This window comes from Nematolebias whitei, chromosome 6 (genome assembly GCF_014905685.2).
Source record: "Nematolebias whitei isolate Nwh7 chromosome 6, NemWhi1, whole genome shotgun sequence".
In the NCBI taxonomy this organism is placed as follows: Eukaryota; Metazoa; Chordata; class Actinopteri; order Cyprinodontiformes; family Rivulidae; genus Nematolebias; species Nematolebias whitei.
In genome coordinates, this window is record NC_056503.1 from 22,190,035 (window position 1) to 22,212,651 (window position 22,617).

General features: G+C 41.2%; 1 protein-coding gene across 1 annotated transcript in view; it reads right to left on the reverse strand.

The window, feature by feature from the left end:
* Positions 1–13,837, reverse strand: part of LOC119411179 (beta-galactosidase-1-like protein 2) — a 38,840-nt gene extending 25,003 nt beyond the window's left edge. The window contains exons 1-9 of the mRNA XM_037678106.1: positions 13,734–13,837; positions 13,025–13,210; positions 12,788–12,856; positions 12,277–12,372; positions 11,490–11,598; positions 7,020–7,112; positions 6,816–6,897; positions 6,009–6,073; positions 5,538–5,622 (exon numbers count right to left, since the gene is read on the reverse strand). Of these exons, the coding sequence (XP_037534034.1) occupies positions 5,538–5,622; positions 6,009–6,073; positions 6,816–6,897; positions 7,020–7,112; positions 11,490–11,598; positions 12,277–12,372; positions 12,788–12,856; positions 13,025–13,210; positions 13,734–13,837 (889 nt within the window). The remainder of the gene's footprint in view (positions 1–5,537; positions 5,623–6,008; positions 6,074–6,815; positions 6,898–7,019; positions 7,113–11,489; positions 11,599–12,276; positions 12,373–12,787; positions 12,857–13,024; positions 13,211–13,733) is intronic.
* Positions 13,838–22,617: the final 8,780 nt, after the last annotated feature.

The following is a 22,617-nucleotide window of genomic DNA, read 5'->3' on the forward strand; positions in this document are numbered from 1 at the left end:
CACTATTCCAAGCTTGTGATCAGAAGTGATGGTAGGAACATAGACTGACCAGTAAACAGAGAGCTTCGCCATACAGCTCAGCTCTCTCCTTACTACAATGGACTGGTACAAAGTAGGAATGCACCGATCCATTTTTTTTTATCTTCCGATCCGATCCCGATACCTATATCTGAATATCGGCCGATACCGATCCAGTTCCAATATCATCATCATAAATGATTTTATATGAGGCTGCAATAATCTCCTCTCAAGTACATTTTGTACAAATATGTGCATGCATGTCAAAAAAGGCAACTTGAGGTAAGTTTTATTAATGTTGGATAAGCTTCAAAGTTAGAATTAAATTCTGCTAACACAAAACATGTTTCTTTTTATTCCTAGCTTTAAAGTATATTAAAGTGATTAATTTAAGTGATTGTTTAAAGTTATTTTATATTTTTTTTAAATAAGGGGCAGATATAGGATTTTTTTTCTTCTTTCTGCACTCTTTTCGTTCAATGTTTTCTTTTTGATGATTTTTTTTATTTTTTATTTTGTTTCTTTTAAATGAATGAATAAATGAATTAAATTAAATGTTAAATGGCTTCAAACACCTGCTAAGTTCATGGCATAAACCAACAGACATGTTCCTGTTTTTAGTATTTTACATCCCTTTATAATGTAGCTGTTTTTGTTTTTAATATATATAATTTTCAGATCATATGATTTATGATTGTCTACTGTTGTACTTATAAATATCTCCTGGAGGGTAAACTATATCTTGGTTGCAAGTATCAAGCTGAGAAATCCTTCGTTTTCTACAACTGATAGTGGTTGGTCATTAATTATGATGAAGTTTAGCAACTTCTCGGTAAACATTTGAGCTCCAGGGCTTCAGTGATGTCTTCATCTTGTTCAATCCAAAGCAAGTAGCCTGATTTCGGTCAGCCGCGCTCAGTCTGTCCCTCCACGGAGACAGGCAGATTTAGCGGGGCAGATTGGATGCGGCTGGCCGGGGTCGAGTTGCCTCTTTCGGGTTGAGCAAAGAGTAGCGCCCCGCTGAAGCCACAGAGCTTGAATGTCCAACGTAAAACTAATTTTACCGCGGTTTAATGTGGCGCTATGGCTCTGCAGACATTGCACAATGTTGTCTTGTTTTGTGGTGTTTGTAGTATAAAATAATTCCACACAGCGGACATGTTTAGATGAAAAGTGGGTTAGCTGTTAGCCACAGTGCTGCTAACTCAGTCCACACATTGTAGCTGGCTGCAAACTATGAAATGGATTTCCTGAATATGAGGCGGGTCTTATTACTCTGGGTTCATGAGACACACCTCCGTTCAAGAAATCCATTCCGTAGTTTGAAGCCAACTTGCATCATGGATCGGAAAAATCCGATACATAAATTATGCTGGTATCGGAGGCCGATACCGATACTGGATCGTATTGGCCCCATCCCTAGTACAAAGTCCGCAAAACTGCAAAAGCTGCACCAATCCATCTGTCAATCTCATACTCCATTCTTCTCTCACTCGTGAACAAAACCTCAAGATTCTTTAACTCCCCCACATGAGGCAGAATCTCACCCTCGATCTGAAGAGAGCAATCCACCCTTTTCCAGATGAGGACCATGGCCTCAGATTTGGAGGTGCTGATTATCATCACAGCCGCTTCACACTTGGCTCCGAACCGATCCAGTGAGAGCTGAAGATCACGGCACCATGATGCCAACAGGACCACATCATCGCATAGAACAGAGATGGAATCCTGAGGCCACTGAACCGTAATCCCTCCACCCCGCTGGCTGCACCGAGAAATTCTGTCCATAAAAGTTATGAACAGAATCGTGACAACAGGCAGCCGTGACAGAGTCCAACTCCCAACCCTTAAGTGGTCCAACTTACTACCGGCAATGCGAACCAAACTCTCGTGCCACTTGTATAGGGACTGAACAGCCTGTAATAACATCCCCCTAATCCCATACTCATGGAGCAACCCCCACAGTGTACCCCGAGGAACATTGTCAAATGCCTTCTCCAAGTCCACAAAACACATGTAGTCTGAATGGGCAAACTCCCATGACACCTCAAGGACCCTAGTGAGGGTAAAGAGCTGGTCCAGTGTTCCATGGCCAGGACGGAACTCGTATCATTTCTCCTAGATCTGAGGTTCGACCAACGATACGGACTCGCTTCTCCAATACCCCTGAATAGACCTTACCAGGGAGGCTAAAGAGATTGATGCTCCTGTAATTGGAGCACACCCTCCAGTCCCCCTTTTTGAAGAGGGGAACCACCACTCCAGTCTGCCAATCTAATGACACTGCCCCTATGTCCACGTGATTTTTCAAAGGCGTGTCAACCAAGACAGCCCCACAACATCCAGAGCCTTAAGGAAATCAGGGTGAATCTCATCCACCCCTGGAGCCCTGACACCACATAGTTTTTTAACTATCTCAGCGACCTCAGTCATGATTATGGACAGACCAACCTGAAAGCCCCCGACTCCACTTCATCTATGAAGGACGTGCCAGTGAGATCGAGAAGGTCCGAAATGTATTCCTTCCACCTCCCAACGACATCACTGATTGATGTCAACAGCACTGAACACAGTGTTGGTAAAGAGCTGCTTTCCCCTCCTCAGCTGTCTGATGGTTTGCCAAAATCTCGTCGGAGCCGACCAAGAGTCTTTATGTCTTTATCCAAGACCTCAGTAAACTCTTCCCACAGCCGAGCTTTTGCCTCAGCAACAGCCAAGGCTGCGGAACTCTTGACCCTCCAGTACTCTTCAGCTGCCTCCCCAGTCCCACCAGCCAACAAGGACCTATAGGACTCCTGCTTCAGCTTGACAGCCTCCCTAACCCGGGGTGTCCACCACGGAGTTCGAGGATGACCACCGTGAAGAGCACCGACAACCTTTCGACCACAGCTCAAGGCAGCTACTTCAACAACTGAGTTGTGGAACATGGTCAGTGGCGGATTCACCGTCGGGCACGACGGGACACTTCCCGGTGGCCTGGTTGCCGAGGAACGGGACTAAAGGCTCGGTTCGGGTCGCACGGACTTTATTATTTTAAAAAAACAATTCACTTTTGCCTGGGCTCAGGTCTCACGCTGCACTGCAGCGACGGAGAAAGCCTGGCACATCCCCCGGCCGGGCCGGCCCCCTCCCTTCCTTTTCTGTGTGTCACAGAGCAGAGACACACACACACACACATTGCGCCCGCCCCCCTCCCCGCCCTAGGACTCGCGCTCCCGACGGTGTTGGCGCGCGGTGCGTGCATCTCTGAGTTGTAGAATGGAGCAACAGAGACAGCCAAAGAAGAGGAAAGGTGGAGCAGAGAGAGAGAGGATAAAAAAGAGAAAAGCTCTGGCTGCGGATGCTGCTAAGTGCTATAAATTAATGTTTGTTCGTAATGGAGCAGGTAAGAGAAACACTTGTGTTGAAAAAATTGAACTCTGGCACAGTTTAACAGCACAGCTTAATATCCACATGCTAGCTTCACTTTGAGGGACCTAAGTGGGCCAAAACTGACTTAATATAACAAATGTTTTTAAGTTTTTACAAAGAATATTGCAAATTTTATAATATGGGTTAGGATCTGAAAAAAGTTTAATGTTGAAATGTCTAGGAATTCAGATTTTTTTGTATCTAAAAAAGTTAAGTCAGGTCCTCTGGCCAAATAAAAAAAAAACTTGTTGAAACTTTTGTCTTTAATCCAAAAAACTAAGTTCAGTCTTATGCATAGCAAAATATAGGGCAACATAATTTCAGTTTATGTGATTTGAGGACGGATTATTGCACCACAGAAGAAAGATTTATGTAGGTATTCAGTTAGACGTGTGCAAACAACATGCATTCAAAGTGCGCTCAATTGAACTCAGTCTTGGTGGTTTGCGTTAATCAGGTGGTGGTGGCCTGGGATGTTATCAAAATTCCCGGCCTGGATTATTGTCCCAGTCCGCCCCTGAACATGGTCCACTCTGACTCAATGTCCCCAGCTTCAGCTGGGATGCGGTTAAAGCTCTCCTGGAGGTTCAATTCAGTTTTCAATTCAGTTTATTTATATAGCACCAAGTCACAACAGAAGTCATCTCAGGGTAGGTGTGAGTTGAAGATCTCGCTGACGGGTTCTTCTGCCAGGCATTCCCAGGAAACTCTCACTACACATTTGGGTCTACTGGGTCTGTCCAGCATCTTCCCCTGCCATCTGATCCAACTCACTACCAGGTGGTGATCAGTTGACAGCTCAGCTCCTCTCTTCACCTGAGTGTCCAAAACAAATGGCCGCAAATCAAATTACATTACTACAAAGTCAATCATCGATCTATGACCTAGGGCATCCTGGTACCAAGTGAACTTACGGACAATCTTATGTTCAAACATTGTGTTTGTTATGGACAAACTATGACTAGCACAGAAGTCCAACAATGACTCTCCACTCAAGTTCAGATCAGAGAGGCCGTTCCTCCCAGTCATGCCCCTCCAAGTCACACTGTCGTGACCCACGTGGGCATTCAAGTCCCTTAGCAGAATAAAGGAGTCCCAAGCTGGTGTACCTTCTACCACCCCCACCAAGGACTCCAAGAAGGCCAGATACTCTGAACTGCCGTTTGGCGCATAGGTACAAACAACCGTCAAAGCCCGTCCCCCCACCCGAAGGCGCAGTGAAGCTACCTTCTCATCTACCGGGGAAAATTCCAACACACAGGTACCAAGTTGGGGGGCTAAGAGTAGACCCACACCAGCTTGGCGCCTCTCACCATGGGCAAATCTAGAGTGGAATAAGGTCCAGCCTCTCTCAAGGAGATTGGTTCCAGAGCCCATGCTGTGCATCGAGGTGAGCCCAACTATTTACAGTCGGTACCTCTCAACCTCACGCACAAGCCCAGGCTGCACGCACACATACATATGGCAGTGGCCATCTTAGATTTTTGATGTGGCAACTTAGTTTTTGATAGTGACATTTCTTATGCCTAGATGTAGCCGCACACCAAAATGGAATCGGTAACTCGCTTGTTTGTTAGCATTTACATTCTCCTTCACTACAAGACGTAATAAATTAACCCTGACCTGAGTTTATTAGTCACTGAGTGAAGAATGTGTTTATACATGCTACCCTGCAGTCTGAGGAGAGTACCTGCTGATTGTGAATGAAGCTGAGGTTAGAGTCAAACACCTGATAAATAACTGATCTAAGTCAGCCCCACTGGCATTGAGCCATAGCCAAACTTTCCTTGACACTAAGATAGTTTTATTCACAGCTTGTCCTGTCTCTCCGCTCTAAGCACTGAGGCTCTGTCTCACCCTGAAGGCAAGCTGGTTTTACCTAAAGAGATTTTGTACTGACTTTCAGAGCAAAACCTGCCTCGCTCCATCCTAAATTAGCCTGAGTTATCGACCGTCTGCACAGAGAAAGAGTCTTGCCTTTTACCCTGTCTTTCTCTCATGGGAGTACCTGTGTTTGCAGCCCTGTCTGTCTCTCTGCAGACACCCAGGAAAATCAATTTTCTCCTTAACTGGTAATTGTTTCAGCAACAATAAAATATGTCTCCTACCTTCAGCATTGTATACGTGATGAAGTTCGCCCCAGAGGTCGAACCAGCCCGACCAATACTCCATCACCAGCTTGGGTTTCTGAGGCTGGGACAAATAAAAAGCATTGGTGCTGTGAAAGTGTTAAAAACAAAAAGTAATGTATCTGAATGAGCTGTGTTTGGTGTTGCTGATTGTACAGTAATAGCTTTAAACAAATTATCCTAAAACAGGCTTAACTCTTCATTTTAAGGATTGAAAGAGTCTAAAATGTCTGCTCTGGGAACAGATAAATGATGTCAGAAAACAGAACATACAAACACAATGTATGTATTTTACGGATCAAATTAAAAGAATTCTGTTATCCAACTAAATCCAAGTTATTTTATTGCCTAGCTTAAATTCTTTATGAAAATGTTCCTACTTGGTAGAGAAAATATTGTAAATACCTCAAAAATATAAATTATCTTAAGGTTGTGCTAGTTATAACTTACTTGAATTCCATCCAAATACTGGATGGCCTTGGAGTCCAGTTTCTGAAAGTTAATTGCAACCAAAACTAAAAACAACAACAACAAAACAGACAGTTTTTAGTTTACATCAGTCCAATAAAAATGGAGAAATTTCACAACAAAACTCTCTGATCATATTCTGTAAGTTTTAAAGACTTTTTTGACAACAGCTCCTGTGTAGGCTCAGGACTGGTGCTGAATGTAGATCAAAGATTGTTCACAGCTTTGTTCTTCCACAAACAAAACCAACCCATTAGATGCCTCTACATATGTCTCCTCATATGGGTTTGAGCTGCTGTTTAGTGTTTTCTAATTTTGTGTACAAGACTACTACCAAATACAGTTTCTTTGTTAATGGTTGGTTAAATTGTCTCATGTTCCTGCAAACCCCTGTCCTCCAGTTGAGTAATAACCATATAATAGTGTAATAACAGTATAAATGCAATGTAACTGCAGTGTAATAGTGTAAAAGCAACATAAGTGAAATACCTGTAATAGCAGCATAATAGTAGTGTAAATACAGTATATAAACTGTTACAGTGGCTTTATAACCTCAGTTACTGATGCATGCAAGTTAAAATCCTAAATGTATCAAGGAAAATACATCAAAAAGTCTTGTTTTCTGCATCAGAGCCGTGCTAAAAGAGCAACTTTCAGGGGCAACAAACTAGGTCTAAACTGCAGCTACATGGGCCGCTAGCTGGTCATACCTTTTGCCATTGTGCATAAAGACAACACACAAACTAAGTGTGTGTGTGTCAGTGCACACACACCATGCACTGAATGTACCTCCTGTCACCCCTCGAACCTGCAGCCCTTTTTTGTCATCCGAGGTCAAAAGAAGCTCTGTGATTCCCCTGGACAACAACGACTGGATAAAACAGGATTAAGAAGAAAATGAAACAAAATAGCAGAACTGAGATCATAATAAAGTTTTATTTATTTAAGTTGGACTTAATTTAATATTCTGATCTGTAAAACAACACTTCCTACCTCTTTGATGAAAGGCACATACATGTCATCTGTAGCATAGACGCCATATTCATTCTCTACTTGGACTGCTATGATGGGACCTCCATGGGAGTACTGCATATAAAAACAGGACACAGTAGATGAAGGCTGTGTTAATAACTTCACGGCATCTAACATTTAGTTACACTTTGAAATAAAAACACATATGCACACACTAGGGCTTTAACAGACTACTCGATTAATCTACACATCGATTCCTAGGACATCTATCGAGTTTTTTAATTTCATGTCGAGTATTTGTGATGACGTCATTACGTCGCCGTTATGTCATTGCATCAAGTGTCACGTGATCCGCACCAGGTGGGGGTTGCAAAATGGATTCCTCCAAGCAGAGAGATGGAGTGGAGCAGACCCAGTCTTGGCAAACAGGTAGAAATGCATCAGTAGTGTGGAAATATTTCACTGAAGATGAATCTTCCGGTTCGTAAGAAAACTGAAAATGAATCAACTTCCTGACTGTTTGGAGCTCGTTGCGAACCGGTGTTACACCATGTTCTGTAACCATCGTATATTGTGACCGTAGGGGGCGGTGTTGCATGCACTGTTGCAGGTCACAGAATATGGTGTAACACCGGGTCCAATCCACCGAACCAGAACCAGCTTCCTCTGCCCTTGTTTCACAAACAAAAAGCAAAAAATATGAATCTCTAAACCTATAAAAAAACCTATAAACATATTAATCTCTACAACTAAACCTAATGCGCACCACAGCTGGCGGTGGTGCAGGGTGGTCGACCCTCCCACTGTTTTTAGTTTTGTTTTTGACGTGCTGCACGTTTCTTTCACTTTTGCAGCTTAATAATAAAAACTAATAGTTTAGTTTTTCCTGTGACTTATTTGCTGTATGATAAATGGTAGGAGCATAATATATGCTCCTAATGTTTTGTTGGTCTTTTTTTGTAAATAATGACTTTTTTTGCGGGGTTTTTTTATTAATTTTTGTATCTTTAGATCCTATGATGTCATCACGTACTCGAGTTCTACTCGAGTTTTATTATATTAATGTCGAGTTTAAAAATTATGTAGTCGTTCAACCCCTAGCACACACTGAGCAGGAGGAGAAAAAAGATTGGACTTGAACAGTTTGACACAATACTAAAAATATTCACACATCCACTACAGGCCAGAAAACTGCTTAACAGATGATGCAGTAACAACAAGTAAAGAAAATGTCTGCACTTTTGTTTCACATAATAAGACCAGATTGTTTGTTCCTACATATAAAAATATAAACTTTTCATTAAACTTACTCTGCAAGATTTCATACTAAATCTGTAAAGTGATGTAGTCAGTCTTGATGCGTCTGCGGGTCTGTGTGTGGCTTTGTATTTAGAAGTTCACAGTGCTCCTTCACTGTTATTGTGAATGAGATTACAATGTTCCATGATCCTTGTCCCTATACACAACAGACCCCCTGACGTTTCTCTGTGTGCAGCTGGGATTTTGATAACAGCTCGATTGAGCGAAGAGGGGAGGATGAGTAGACTGGTGCCCGGGGGATTCTATCAACTAAAGTTTTACAACAGGAAGCTCAGAACGAGTCAGAACCACAGACAGGTGAAAGCATTGATAATATTGAAATTGTAAACGCATTGATCTTCTGTGATTGATGACTGTTCCCCAAACCTTTGAAAACAAATATAATGAAGATCTACACCTGATCATTTGGGGAATATCTTTTTTCCCACGACAGCCTCATTTACCAAAAAACACTTCTGTTTACTCAGCTCCTTCTTTAAATCCCATTTACTCACTTTGAATACCTCTGTTATCCTCTAGAAAGAACACTTCTAGGGGAGTGGTGGCGCAGAGGTTAGAGAGGTGGGCCTGTGATCCGAAGATTGCTGGTTCACTCACCGTTCCCGACAACATCAAAATTGTGGGTGGGGTAGGTGAAACACCCACACTTGCCTCCACCCTCATTCGCCCCACTCTGGGCCCATGAGCAAGGCCCTTAACCCCCACCCTGTGCTCCCTAAACAGGTCTCTCTTGAAAATGAGTTCTCGTGGCTCAATGAGACTACTTGTATAAATAAAGGCTAAATGAAAATGAAAAAAAAAACTTCAAATGTCCATTCAGACGGGAACATCCATTCAACCTTTATTTATACAGATTAGTCACATTGAGCCACGAGGACTCATTTATAAAGAGAGACCTGTTTTAAACAAAGAACAGAAATGAGGTACAGACCACTATAAACAATCCTATAAAAGCATATAAAATGAAAAGTAAATAGAAGAAATTATATAAAAATTAAACATAACCAGCTATATTATAAGGCGATGTAAAATACTAAAAACAAGAACATATCTGCACTGGTTTCTGCCAAGAACTTAGCAGCTGTTTAAAGCCACTTAGAGAGGTCAAGGTCGAGAGCTTCAGATCATTTTGCAAGATATTCCAGGAAACAGGAGCGGAGTAGAAGAAGGTTCTTTTGCCTAGTTCAGTCCTCACTGAGGGAACACTGCAGGTAATGATGTCCTGAGAGCGCACGCTGTAGCTGCACTCATGCAGAGACATGTAGGAGGAGATGTTTGATGGTAGCAGACCAAGAAGTGATTTAAAGATGAAAATGTACCAGTGAGAGAGTCTGCGTGAAGTTATTGATGACCAGTTAACCAGTGAATACAGGGTGCAGTGATGGAACAATGAGGAAAAGACCAACATGAGCATGAAGACAATCTCTTGTGTCAGTGAGTGAAACTGGACTCTGCTGCTCAGGATGAGAAGTTACAACCAAGGAAATATTCAACAAAACCAGAGCAGTGTTTCCCATAGGTTACTTGCCTTGGGAGGGAGCTCGTCTCGTGGTTTTCGAAGGGGGACGGGGTGTTGGTTGGTTAGCGTAGTGCTACATTAGTAAATGGTAAATGGACTGTACTTATACAGCGCCTTTCTATCTTCTCAGGACACTCAAAGCGCTTTACACCACAATCTGTGTCCTCATTTACCCATTCATACAGCACTCTACTAGATCTATACAAAGCTATTTGAACAAATCATTCTAAAGAGACTAATCAGTGATTTAGATCACATTCATACACTGATGGGACACACATCAGAGGCTATGAGGAGTTCAGTGTCTTGCCCAGAGACACTTCAGCATGTGACTGCTGGTGGATTCGAACCTCCAACTCTTGCATTGGAGGACAACTGCTCTAACCACTCAGCCACAGCCGCCCAAAGTGCTGGCATTTATCAACTGGGTGGGTGGGGTTGAGAATTAAAGTGCTACGTTTGCATTGTGTGTGTGTGTGGGGGGGGGGGATTAGCATAGCGCTATGTTAGTGTCAACGAGTCGTGGGGTAAGAGGAGCACAACATTTGTATTATGCGTTGTTGATGCGGTTTGGATTTTGAGCTGAGCTGCTACAATCTCTGCTCCCCGTCCAGAAGTGGCGGAGCTGCGTGGGGGATCTGGTAGGCAGGGCGCTCGGTTCTGGTGACAGGGCAGGGTGTCCTCCTTGAATAATGGTACAGGAAACATCCATCCATTATCTTTACCCGTTTCTTCCTTTTGTGAATCGTGGGGGGCAGGGGGAACACTACGTAATAAAGATTCAACACAAAATTAAATTACCTTGACTGGATCATAAATTATGGGCGGAACAAGAGAAAGCTTACAAACGAATGAACACAGACTGTACTATAATACGTCCGCCTTCGGTGGGCGTCTAAAAAAGGCTTCACCCTGATTACGTTCATCAAATTGTATTAATAGTTATGAAAGTATTAGCTGCTCACTGCCGAGTTAGAGGAAAACAGCAGAACACATCTGCTGCAGTCAGTCTTTAGACCTCATCTTTGTGTCTAAATGTGTCAGGCTTCAATGAAGTGCTGTCTTTTTAAAACAAGACCTGTGTGTGAGCAGCCATTATTCATTAAGTACTAGAAGTTAGTCTAATAACTGACATTAAATCAATCTTCTGCTGTGTTTTATTGTAATGTGGTTAATTTTGTATGCTCATATTGTACTCAAATCCTTGTTTCCTGATTAAGGACTGAATAATAATTAAAAAAGGTTAAATCGTGTCATTTGGACCAGTTTAAGTGAGAAACATTTCATCCCCCATCCAGAGGACTTCCTCAGTCTACGGCATGCCAACCAGATCTGTCCCATCACTGTTGTGTTTCAAGCCAAGGACTGAACTGTTTTGTGTCATATCAGATGTAGCTGATGAAAGAATTGGATAGTTGTCAAAGTATCATATCGTATCGTATCTTAACCTGGTGTTTCATAATGCATGGTGTGGTCCCAACCCCAGACTTTGTTATTACTGTGCTAAAACACAGAAATGTGTTTGTAGAAACAACAAGGGTACTGTCATACTGTCATCGTAACTGTTAATTTGCCTAATACTGTAAAGACATGGGAGCTTCAAAATATATTTTCTAAAGAACTATTTGTAAGCTGTTGATAATGCAGCATACCTGAAGTGGAGCAACTCTTTTCAGAAGCTCATCAAAGTAGGAGCTGACAGCATCGGTGAATCCTGGGTAGGTCGTTCGTAGCTTCATGTTCTGATCTTGTAGAAGCCAGCTTAAAATTAAAACAAGTCAGATAAATCATTTTAAGCTCTGAGCTGTAAACTCTTTTAATGTCCAAAGTAAAAAAAAGTCCCAGTCTAAACCTGACTAAGGTTTTAACCTTGACAATCACTCGTGTTCTTCTACGTGTCCCTTTAAACACCTCATTCTGGTAATTATCAAAGAAGCACAGTCCCAAGGACAAGACCCTTCCAGAAATACCTTCCCTCAGCCTTTTCCTGCTAACAATTACCCAATTAACTGTCTAAATGTATTTTAATTACAGAAATAAATGAATTCATCCTTTAAGGGATACGAGCTTGTCACATTTAATTATTGCTCGCTGCAAATATCTCGCTAAAAGTCATCAGTGACTTTCATCAGAGTAACAAAAGTGGTCAGCCTAAATGATGTCAGTTTCATTGCCCTCTATTCTTAATACGATGGTGGGCCACTGAAACAAATTACTCTCCATCAGGAACACGGCTGCTGAAATGTGCACTTAAAGAAATTCACTTGACTCTTTAGCCTGCAGCAAAGACTAACAAACAGATTACCTGACTAAACAATCCATTTCCAATCTCATTTTGGGGGGTTGCTGAGCCACAGGCTAAACTATTCATCACTTTGTTAAAAAAGGCAAATAAAAACAGCATTTACTTCTGGGTCTTGTGTTGTTGGTTTTATTTACCTGGGTAGTCCACCTAAATCCCACTCAGCACAGATGTACGGGCCGGGACGCAGAATCACCCACAGACCCAGGTTGGCTGCAACACGGAGGTAAGCTCTGAAGAAAACGTGAAACATGTCAATCCAGTGGGCTCTGCTCCTCACCTGTACGAGTTCATTTAAAACAAGAACTAAAGCTAATAAAGCGCGAGTAGAGAATTGTTGTTAAATTAATATAAAGCCAGAGATCGATCACAAACACTGTTATACTCTCTAAATTGTCACTTGAAATCATTTTGCTTTTCTTTACTATACATTTGTTTTATTATTACATTGTGACATGTCATGGTTGAACAAAATAACAATTAGGAAACCCATACATCCTTGAGTCTAAAAGAGTAACCACGGTTAACTACATCAATTACAAACATGTATTAAGAGCCAAAGTACTTTCAGAAAAGAATTAGGACCAACACAGAGCAATAAAATGTATTTTAGTACAGCAGTGCCCTCTGCAGGACTTGAGTCCTTACTCCAGATCCAGCTCATCCTGAAAGTCAAACACCCCTCTCTCAGGTTCATGCAGGTTCCATGGCACATACCTGAAGAGACAAACACAACAGCTTTGTGAGCAACAGTTCCAGCCATTTATTAGACTTTATAAAAAAACAAGACTTAATCAGTTGTTTTGGTACAGTCAGATTAAATCTGACTACCTTCACTCTGTGGTGGGTCCACTCAACCTGGACAGAGTCACACTCAGAGCTTACGTTGTGACAGTATTCAGGCCACAGGCCTTCAGCTTCAGCAGCCGGTCCTCCCAGTAGGCTCTGGGGACTCTGAAGTAATGGATCGAGCCCCCCAGGATCCGGAAGGGTTTCCCTTCTAAAGTGAACTGAGACGAGTCGGCCCTCAGACCCCCAGATCGGATCATCTGTGCAGCCTGAGGTCGGAGCCTGAGGGGGGAAAGTCAAAAGTTACTAAACTGTGACATCTAACACTTTATGTCTGAGCTTTATTTAAGTAACTTTTTACAGAATATCTTATCTCAAAGCAAAAAAAATGTGTTATCTTGTGTTTTGTTGTCAATTCTGTTAATCATTAAAACACATCACTGCCTTGATGCTGATCCAGGATCAGTTCGTGCATGCTTTAGTTTCAACAGATAAACAGTGAAACACATCTTGTCTGAGTGTTTCTATGACCCAGCAGAACCAAACCAGGTCAACTGGATCCCGATTCCCGACCTGATCAGCAGGAATTTCGCCTGACCAGGTGAAACTTAACTCACAAACAGGTGACGCAACCGAGACAGGTGAAATTTCACGGATAATTCAGCTAATCTTGTTGAAAATAAAAATTAATAAAAACAGAATGAGAGCAGCAACATAATCATGGACGTAGGTGAAAAGTGAGCAAAACCATAACAAGCTGGGCTTTTTCCACACGTTTGTTATTGTTTTAGATTAAAAAGCTTACCTTGTAAACTGATAGGCAATTATCACTACTGCAGCGACACAACAAATGAGCCAATATTTCTCTTTTGAGGACAGACGGACGCCCAGAACCGACGACTTCTCCATTGACTTGGTTGATAGGAGGACAACTTCTCTGACAGCTGCTCCCTCTGGACAAACTCCTCTGGACGCCTTAAGCCGCGCACTGCGCATGCGCAGGAGCCTGCTCCCCTCCGAGCTCAAAAACACGATTCTGACGCTGTCACGTTAAAATGGCGATGAACAGCAAAGTAACACAAATCAATTTGAGCTATCACACCATGCCCTCACTCTCATTTCCGAACTAATGTCTCACTGGATGAATTAAAGCTTGTAACGGACCTGGTTCCTTATCCCAAGCTAGCTAACATTTGAGCAACAGCGCGTGACAACAACAGCGGGTGTTTAGGGACCGTCACAAAATTACACAGAAGGGCAAAACAAACAAAAACAAAATGTAAATAAAAATACTACTTCCTTTATTAAAATTTAAACTGCTTACGCCTACATATATTTTATAATTACAAATTATAAAACTATTTAATGAATTAATAACAAAAAAGAAAAAAATCTGATTTGTGAGGAATGACACTTTTTGTGTGATCCCTATTGTCCAGTTTTCACTTTTTTTTTATAAAATAAAATAAAACTTTATTAAACAAAAGCAATCAGCAGGTGAAGGAGTAATAATTTACAAATGTTTACATATATCAAAACTTATGAACAAGCTAAATGTTAAACAACAGTCTCCACTGACTTTCAGTATAATACTAACTTAATGTTAGTTTAATTATAAATCATGAATTACATTGACTTGTACGTGGAATTAGCATGAGTCCCCGAGGCTCAATGGGATTAACCTGTATACTGTAAATAAAGGTTGAATGAATTGGGAGATCAGTTATTAATTTAAAATAATGTTTCTTACTACATTTGTATCAAACAATACGTGGAATATAAATTATTTGCCTATGTTTGGACAAAGTAAATGGCTAACTGCTGCCAGCTTTGTGTCTTTAAGATCCTACACTTTTTGTAGCTTTTAAATGTTCAGACAGGTGCTAGTGTAAAATATTAGTCGTTCAGGATACGATAAATCCAAATAAAGTTTAAAAAGCAAAACAACTGGACTGTTGTTACTCTTACACACTTTATTTTCTTTGGTTGAAAGGTTCAACTTATCACAACAAATCAAGCATTTGAGAAAAAGTTTAAATTTTGATATTTTCTTCTCATGACCCCTGTGAGGTACAGTGTACATTTGTATAAGGCTAATTTTCCAGTAAACACCGAAATGTAATTTGCAAATTTAAAGCATTGATACGGTAATCCACACAACTGTGGGCCCACAGCCAGGCTGTGATTCAGAATTAATTCAGAAGATGAGAACAAGCAGTACGCCAATGTCCTCCATCTCTGAGGAATTTGAACAGAATGTTTGTAGTTTTGGAAATGAGTGTTTTTCTGGTCTGGAATTGAGCAGAGAATGAAAGTAAACCTTAATGGTTTTGGTGCAAGATATTCAAATGGGTGAGAGTTACACTGCGGAAAGGAGCAGAGGGAGGATTTTACTGTTTCTTGTCCGAGGCAGCCAGGGCCGGAGTGGGACTCATTTTCAGCCCTGGAGTTTCATACCTCAGAGTGGCCCACTTCAAATCACGACCTATTATTATTAAAATCATGTAATTATAAACTTACATCAGGGGCGATTCTAGAATCTGCCCTTCAGGGGCGCTTTTAGCCCTTAGTGCTGACAATGGCTCTTGGCTTGAACAATGTGGTGACCATTGGCGTCAGAAGCTATTTATGGAAGCTATTTATTTATGTTTAACATTTAGTTTTTCCTACATAAGTAACAATTGATTCAATAACTATTATAGAGTTAATGGCACAACAAGAAGTAGCCTGACCAACAGCTCTCCTTGGTTGAATAGAGTACGCTCCACTTCTCTCATGCATCCTAGCAATTTGTTGGGTCAAGAGACACACAGTACGAATAACATTCAGGAATTGTTTCTGTAAGAACATTATCAAATATTTTACATGAACGGTAAGATCGCTTCGCCCACGAGGAAATGTAACACAGGGTGAGCTAACCTCAGACAAACTAACAAACAAGATAGCTGTAATGGTGGAGGAAGCGAAGCTCACGGTGTTACCTGATGCATTTAATGAGGCATTTCTGTCTTATCGACCAACATTAAGGCAAAAAATAATTCTAAGCTACTAATAACTTGAAGTAGTTACTGCAGTAGATGTTTTCATGCCACAGAGCAACACAGGGTAAGAGCTCACAGTGAAATTCAATATGTAAGAGTGTAAGTTTTACATACACGATCTATTAAACACTTTGTGCAAAGTCAGTTTAGTTTTAACAAAGACTAAACTTGTGCAGCCAGGTTACCACATATATCTACATATAAAACACACAAAACAAAGCACAACTAGCTTTAAGCACCTCTCTCAACCATCTGGAGAAGGTAAACACCTATGTGAGAATGCTCTTCGTTGACTACAGCTCAGCATTCAACACCATAATCCCCTCCAAGCTGGTTTCCAAGCTCACCACACTGGGCCTGGTGAAGTCCATCTGCTGCTGGATACTGGACTTCCTCACCAACAGACCACAGGCAGTGAAAATCAGCAGTCACCTCTCCTCCACACTAGTTCTCAGCATCGGTACACCTCAAGGCTGTGTCCTCAGTCCACTCTTGTACTCTTTATTTACACGAGTGTACCCCCAAGCATTTTTCTAACGTCATCCTCAAGTATGCTGATGACACCACCATCTTGGGCCTCATCACCAACAACAATGCGTGCCTACAGAGACAAGGTGAAATCACTGACCAGCTGGTGTCAGGAAAATTCCTTAGAGAACTTTACTAATTGACTTTTTTATGTATGTGAATGTTTCTGTAAAGTGCCCTAAGACAACTTTGTTGTGAATTGGTGCTACATAAATAAACTGAATTGAATTGAAAATAGCCTCTCTCTTAATGTCAGCAAAACAAAGGAGATGACAGTGGACTTCAGGAAACAGTGGAGGTCAGCACTCCACCATCTACATAAACAATGCTGAGGTAGTGCAGGTCAGCAGCTTCAAGTTCCTCAGCATTCACATTACTGAGTATCTGTCCTGGACTTTACATACAAACACTGTGGTCAAGAAAGCCTTACTTAAGACTCTACTTACTAAGAAGACTAAAGAAGTTTGGTACGAACACCAGCATCCTCACCAACTTTTATAGGTGCACCATGGAGAGCCTGCTAACAGGCTGCGTCACAGGGTGGTACATGAACTGCATCAGTCAGAGCCAGAAAGCTCTGTAGAGGATGATGCAAACAGCAGAGGACATCATTAGTAGAAGTCTCCACACCATCCAGGACATGTACCACAGCCGATCTCTGCATAAAGCACACAGCATCATTAAGGACCACACCCACCCAGCACAAGGACTCTTCCATCTACTACTCTCAGGTAGACGATACAGGAGTCTGCCATCACGTACAAAAAAGACTCAAAGACTAAAGAACAGTTATTATCCATAAACTGTCAGATTTCTAAACTCTCAATCAATAACACTGAACAACTGGCAATAACATTGCACCAAGCCACATCTGTGACAACTAATAAGACTAATATTAGCTTGTGATCCTAATATTTTTATTGCTAATGCATTATGTGGCTGTACCATGTATTTATCTATCTTACCATCATAATTCATGTCGTTACTCACTACCTGTACAATAATCTGTCACACAATCTGTTTAGTTTGTTAGTTATGTGCAGTATACTTCATGTGAATTTAAGCTTATATTACTACCTTGAAATACTTATTCATACAAATTCATCCTACTTGCACTGTTAAATTCTATCATGTTGTTTTTCTTTAGGACCTTGTAAATATTGTATTTACTTTTTCACTTTTTGGTACTTTATTTTGTACCCTTATTGAATGCTTTAGTATTTCTTGTTTGGTTTTTGTTTGTTTTAGTGAGTCAAATCAGTTCTTCTCATCCTGAATATTTTATTGTACTAAAAAAGTTAAATCTGGTCCTCTGTCCAGAGGACCAGATTTAACTTTTTTAGATTTTTCTACCTGGATTATTGAGCATGCATCAGGATATTTTATTGTACTGCTAACCTTTTGTTAACCTGTATATGACAAATAAACTTAACCTGAATTAACTCAATTCAATTCAAAAATACTTTATTAATCCCAAAGGGAAATTATTTGTTGTTGTAACTCGTTATCCTCATTTCATTAAGAGATGTTATAGATACTGATGCTGTAGGCAGGAAGGATCTCTTGTAAAGGTCCATCCCACAGCAGATCCGAAGAAACTGGTTGCAGATGCCGTCCGATCCGTCCAGACTCTGCTGGCCTCTCGGTTCCCCCGGGCTGTAGGACCACCCGAATGCCGGGCAGAACTCCTACCAGAGCGATAGCCACTCCTCCCAGCAGCCTGCCGAGCTCCTTGTCACTGCAGACAGTCAACTGTAGGTGCCGAGGGACGATCCCGTCCTTCCGCTATCACAAGCCGTGTTTCCTGCTAGTTCCAGGATCTCAGCGGTCAGGCACTCGAGCACAGTTGGCAGGTTGATGAGAATGCGTCCACAGGACATCCTTTTCAACTCAATTGAGATTTGGGGCTGTAGTTGAGATATTATTTGAGCTTTTGAGATGTTATTCAGCTGCTGTTGGTTGTAGAAAGCTGCCCTGTTGCCATGGTTACGCATCATAACAAATGTCCAAAACTAAAAAAAAGTTTCAGTAAAAATCCCTCCAGCTGCACAGCATCCGATACCAGAGGAAACAACCATCCAAAAAAGTGATTTACATCCAGCAAAAGAGGAATTAAAGTTTCCAAAAGCAAAGTCTCAGAATGAAATTAACAGAGCTGCTCCAACATGCAGCCACCTTGAGCGGCACAATTCTGGAATTTTTTTAAGCATTAACCTTTAATTTAACCATTAAGTATACAATGTAATTATGACAGAAAATGGAGGATTCACCTGCAGTTACTTTCGTAGAGATGAACATGTGGTAGCTACTTCCTGTTTATAACTTGTGATCAGCTGATGGGGTCGGTCCCTCGCTTTTTACATGTTTTCCAAACGCCGTTTAATTTTTGTGCGAACCAAACCCAATAAGGTAAGGATCTGCATTGTCCCACAGGACCTGAATAAAGCCATCAAGAGAGAACATTATCCACTGTGCACAATTGAAGAAGTGGTTGCTGAAATGCCAAATGCCCGAATTTTTTTTCAGTTTTAGACGCCAACCATGGATTTTGGCAAATCCAGTTAGACGAAGAAAGTTCTCAACTGTGTACGTTTAAAACCCCATTCTTTACTACGTTTAATACTCCATTTGGGAGATATAGATTTAAAAAACTTCCATTTGGTACATCATCAGCACCTGAAGTGTTCCAAAGGTGCATAGCCAGACATTTAGAAGGGCTTGATGGTGTAGTCAATATAATTGATGACATCCTGGTTTGGGGAAAGAGCATAGAGCAGCATGATCACCGGTTGAGACGACTGCTAGACCGTCTGAGAAGTATCAATTTGAAATTGAACAAAAGTAAGTGCAAGATAAGGATAACTGAGAGTTAGTTACATTGGATATGTTATCAGTGAGAAAGGACTTAAACCTGACCCTGAAAAGGTTAAGCTATACAAAACATGGCTGCACCAGAGGACAAATCTGCTCTTCAGAGGTTTACAGGATTATTGCAATACCTTTCTAAATTGATCCCCAACCTTTCAGATTTTAATGCTCCTTTAAGAAAGTTGGAAGGAGATGTGGAATGGCATTGGGGACCAAAGCAACAAAACAGTTTTAATAAACTTAAAGCTCTCGTCAGCCAAACACCAGTACTGAAGTACTATGATGTCAGCAAGCCAGTTATTTTATCAGTAGATGCAAGCTCTGAGGGATTAGAAGCCGTGCTTCTCCAAGAGGGACAACCAGTAGCATATGGCTCTAGAGCATTAACTGAGTGTCAGAAACGTTATGCTCAGATTGAAAAAGAAATGCTTGCTATTGTGTATGGTTGTGAAAAATTCCATCAGTATTTATATGGAAGACGTGTGCAGGTAGAAATTGATCACAAGCCACTGGAGGTGATATTTAAGAAATCCATCCTTAGTGCTCCAGCAATATTACAAAGAATGCTCTTGAGACTGCAAAAATACAATCTTGAAGTTAAATATAAATCAGGAAAGAATATACATATTGCTGATGCTCTGAGCAGAGAATGTCTAAATGAGCATCATGAGAAACTTCTTGATGATGAGCTGGAGGTCAATTGTGTAAGTCAACAACTCCCTGTATCAGATGGAAAGTTGCAGGAGTTTAAAGAAGGAACAAAAGAGGATGCCGAGTTAAAACTGGTTGCAAATGCCATTGAAAGAGGTTGGCCAGATAAACAGAGACAGGTTCGAGATAAAATCAAACAATACTGGACTTTCAGATAAGAGCTGTCATATGATGATGGACTCATATTCAAGAATTCAAGGTTGGTAGTACCACATAGATTGAGAAGTGAAATGCTCAGAAAAATCCACGAGTCACACATGGGCATGGTGAAGTTTAAAGAGTGAGCCCGTGATGTTCTGTTCTGGCCGGGGATGAGCAAACAGATAGAAGAGGTTGTGGCTCAATGTGCTTTATGTAATACACATAAGAACAAAAACCAAAAAGAACCACTTATGTCACATCCAGTGCCTGAAAGAGCATGGGCAAAGATTGGCATTGACTTATTTCACTTCAGTGGTGCAGAGTACCTACTGTGTGTGGATTATTTTTCAAAGTTTCTGGAGATCATCAAACTGAATGCAACAACAAGCAAACATGTCATCACTGGACTGAAGTCTGTGTTTGCACGACATGGTGTGCCAGATGAATTAGTCTCTGATAATGGCAGACAGCTGGTGAGCCAAGAGATGGGGGAATTTAGTAAAGAATGGGGTTTTAAACATTCAACATCAAGTCCTTTTTACCCTCAGTCGAATGGACAAGCTGAGAGAGCAGTTCAGACAATAAAAAAAAACTTCTGAAAAAAAGCACAGGACAGTGGGGGTGACCCATATCTAGCATTCCTTGAATACAGGAATACACCAGTGTGTGGAGTTGGATTATCACCTGCTCATGGGAAGAAGGCTCAAGTCAAAAATACCTGTGACAAACATATTGTTGCAACCAGCTCTCCATGAAAATGTCAGGAGCAGCCTAGTACATAGTCAACAAAGACAGAAACAATACTACTTTGATCAAGGAACCAGGATGCTGCCTGTTCTCCAAGATGGTGATAAAGTGGGGATTAGACAAGGCAGTAAATGGGAACCAGCCACTGTGGTACAAAAACACAGTCAGCCAAGGTCATATGTTGTTAAAGCTACAACTGGAGAACTGTACAGGAGGAACTGCAAACACCTGCTCAAAACAAGAGAGACTGAATTTCCAAGGATACCTGGTAATATACCAGAGTACTCTTATCAAGAGGAGACACAGAACACATGGCCAAGTACTGAACCTCCTCAAGATGCAAGAAACATGCAAGATACACGGCCAAGTGTCGAACCATCTAGCTCTACTCCAGACTGTTCCACACAGTCCAACAGTAGTGACTGACAGAACTATTTCTTCTAACAGTCCTGTGAGAACAACTCGCTGTGGAAGACCTGTTAGAAGGCCAAGACATTATATGGACTGAACGTGATTTATGAATTTTGCTAAAAGTTAACTATGAAATTGTTATGAACTATGAAAACAAAAAAAGCTTCAGAGAGGGAGATGTGATGTATAACTGTATTGAGACAAGTTAATTGCTTTATATTGCCAGTAGGTGGCACTGTGCGGTTATAAAAGACCTGAACGACGATGAGTAAAGGGCGTTGTCTTCCAAACATCAGCATCTGTCTCATGATATGTTACAAAAAAGAATAAACTATATCCCACACTCTAAACTCTCAAGGTAACACGTGTCTGGACTGCCTGTTCTCCACTGACACCGTTTAACCATTTCTTTCTGGTGATTTTTCACAAACCCCTCTGACCGTAAAGCGTCCAGGCTGCAGCCTCAGGTAAGGGGCGTTTACTTCGAGACAAATTGAGGTTACCGATTGGTCATTTGCTGACACGCCTACTGGATTGATTGACAGGTCGCGCAGCGGAGCCGACCAGTGGAAAAAGGAAAAAAACGAGAGCTGCAGCCGGTGTTGACTGGTTTACAAATTAAATCCTGTTAACCACCAGTTATAGGCTGATGGTTCATGTGAACAGCTGGTTCTGAATGTCAAAAACAAACTGCTTCATCCACTATATGACAAGAGGCTATTTATAATTATATTGTATTTATATATTCTATCTATTTATTTATATTTAGGGGAGTGGTGGCAAAGAGGTTAGAGAAGATGGGGCTGTGATCGGAAAGTCGCATGTTCAACTCCCGGTACCATCAATATCAAAATGTGCCACCACCCTCATTTCCTCCACCCTGGGCCCCTGAGCAAGGCCCTTAACCCCCACCCAGCTAGGTCAGAGGCTTCTTCTTCTTCCGGCCCACAGCCATCAGCATCTAGAACAACTCTAATGAAACCAGGATGATGAGTTACAACGACACTGAATTTACCTCTGGGATTAATAAAGTATTTTTGAATTGAATTGAACTGAATTACACCAAAGTTGGTCAAGAAAACATTAAGAAACCCGATAAAAAGGAATATAAAGTTAATGCAGGGGAAAGTGTAGAATTAGCACATCAGTTATGGCACGATGTTCAAAAGGGAAAATTATTTTTGAGCTTTGGGATTTTTCATAAGTTTTAAAGAATTCACATATATACACAAGTCATTTTTA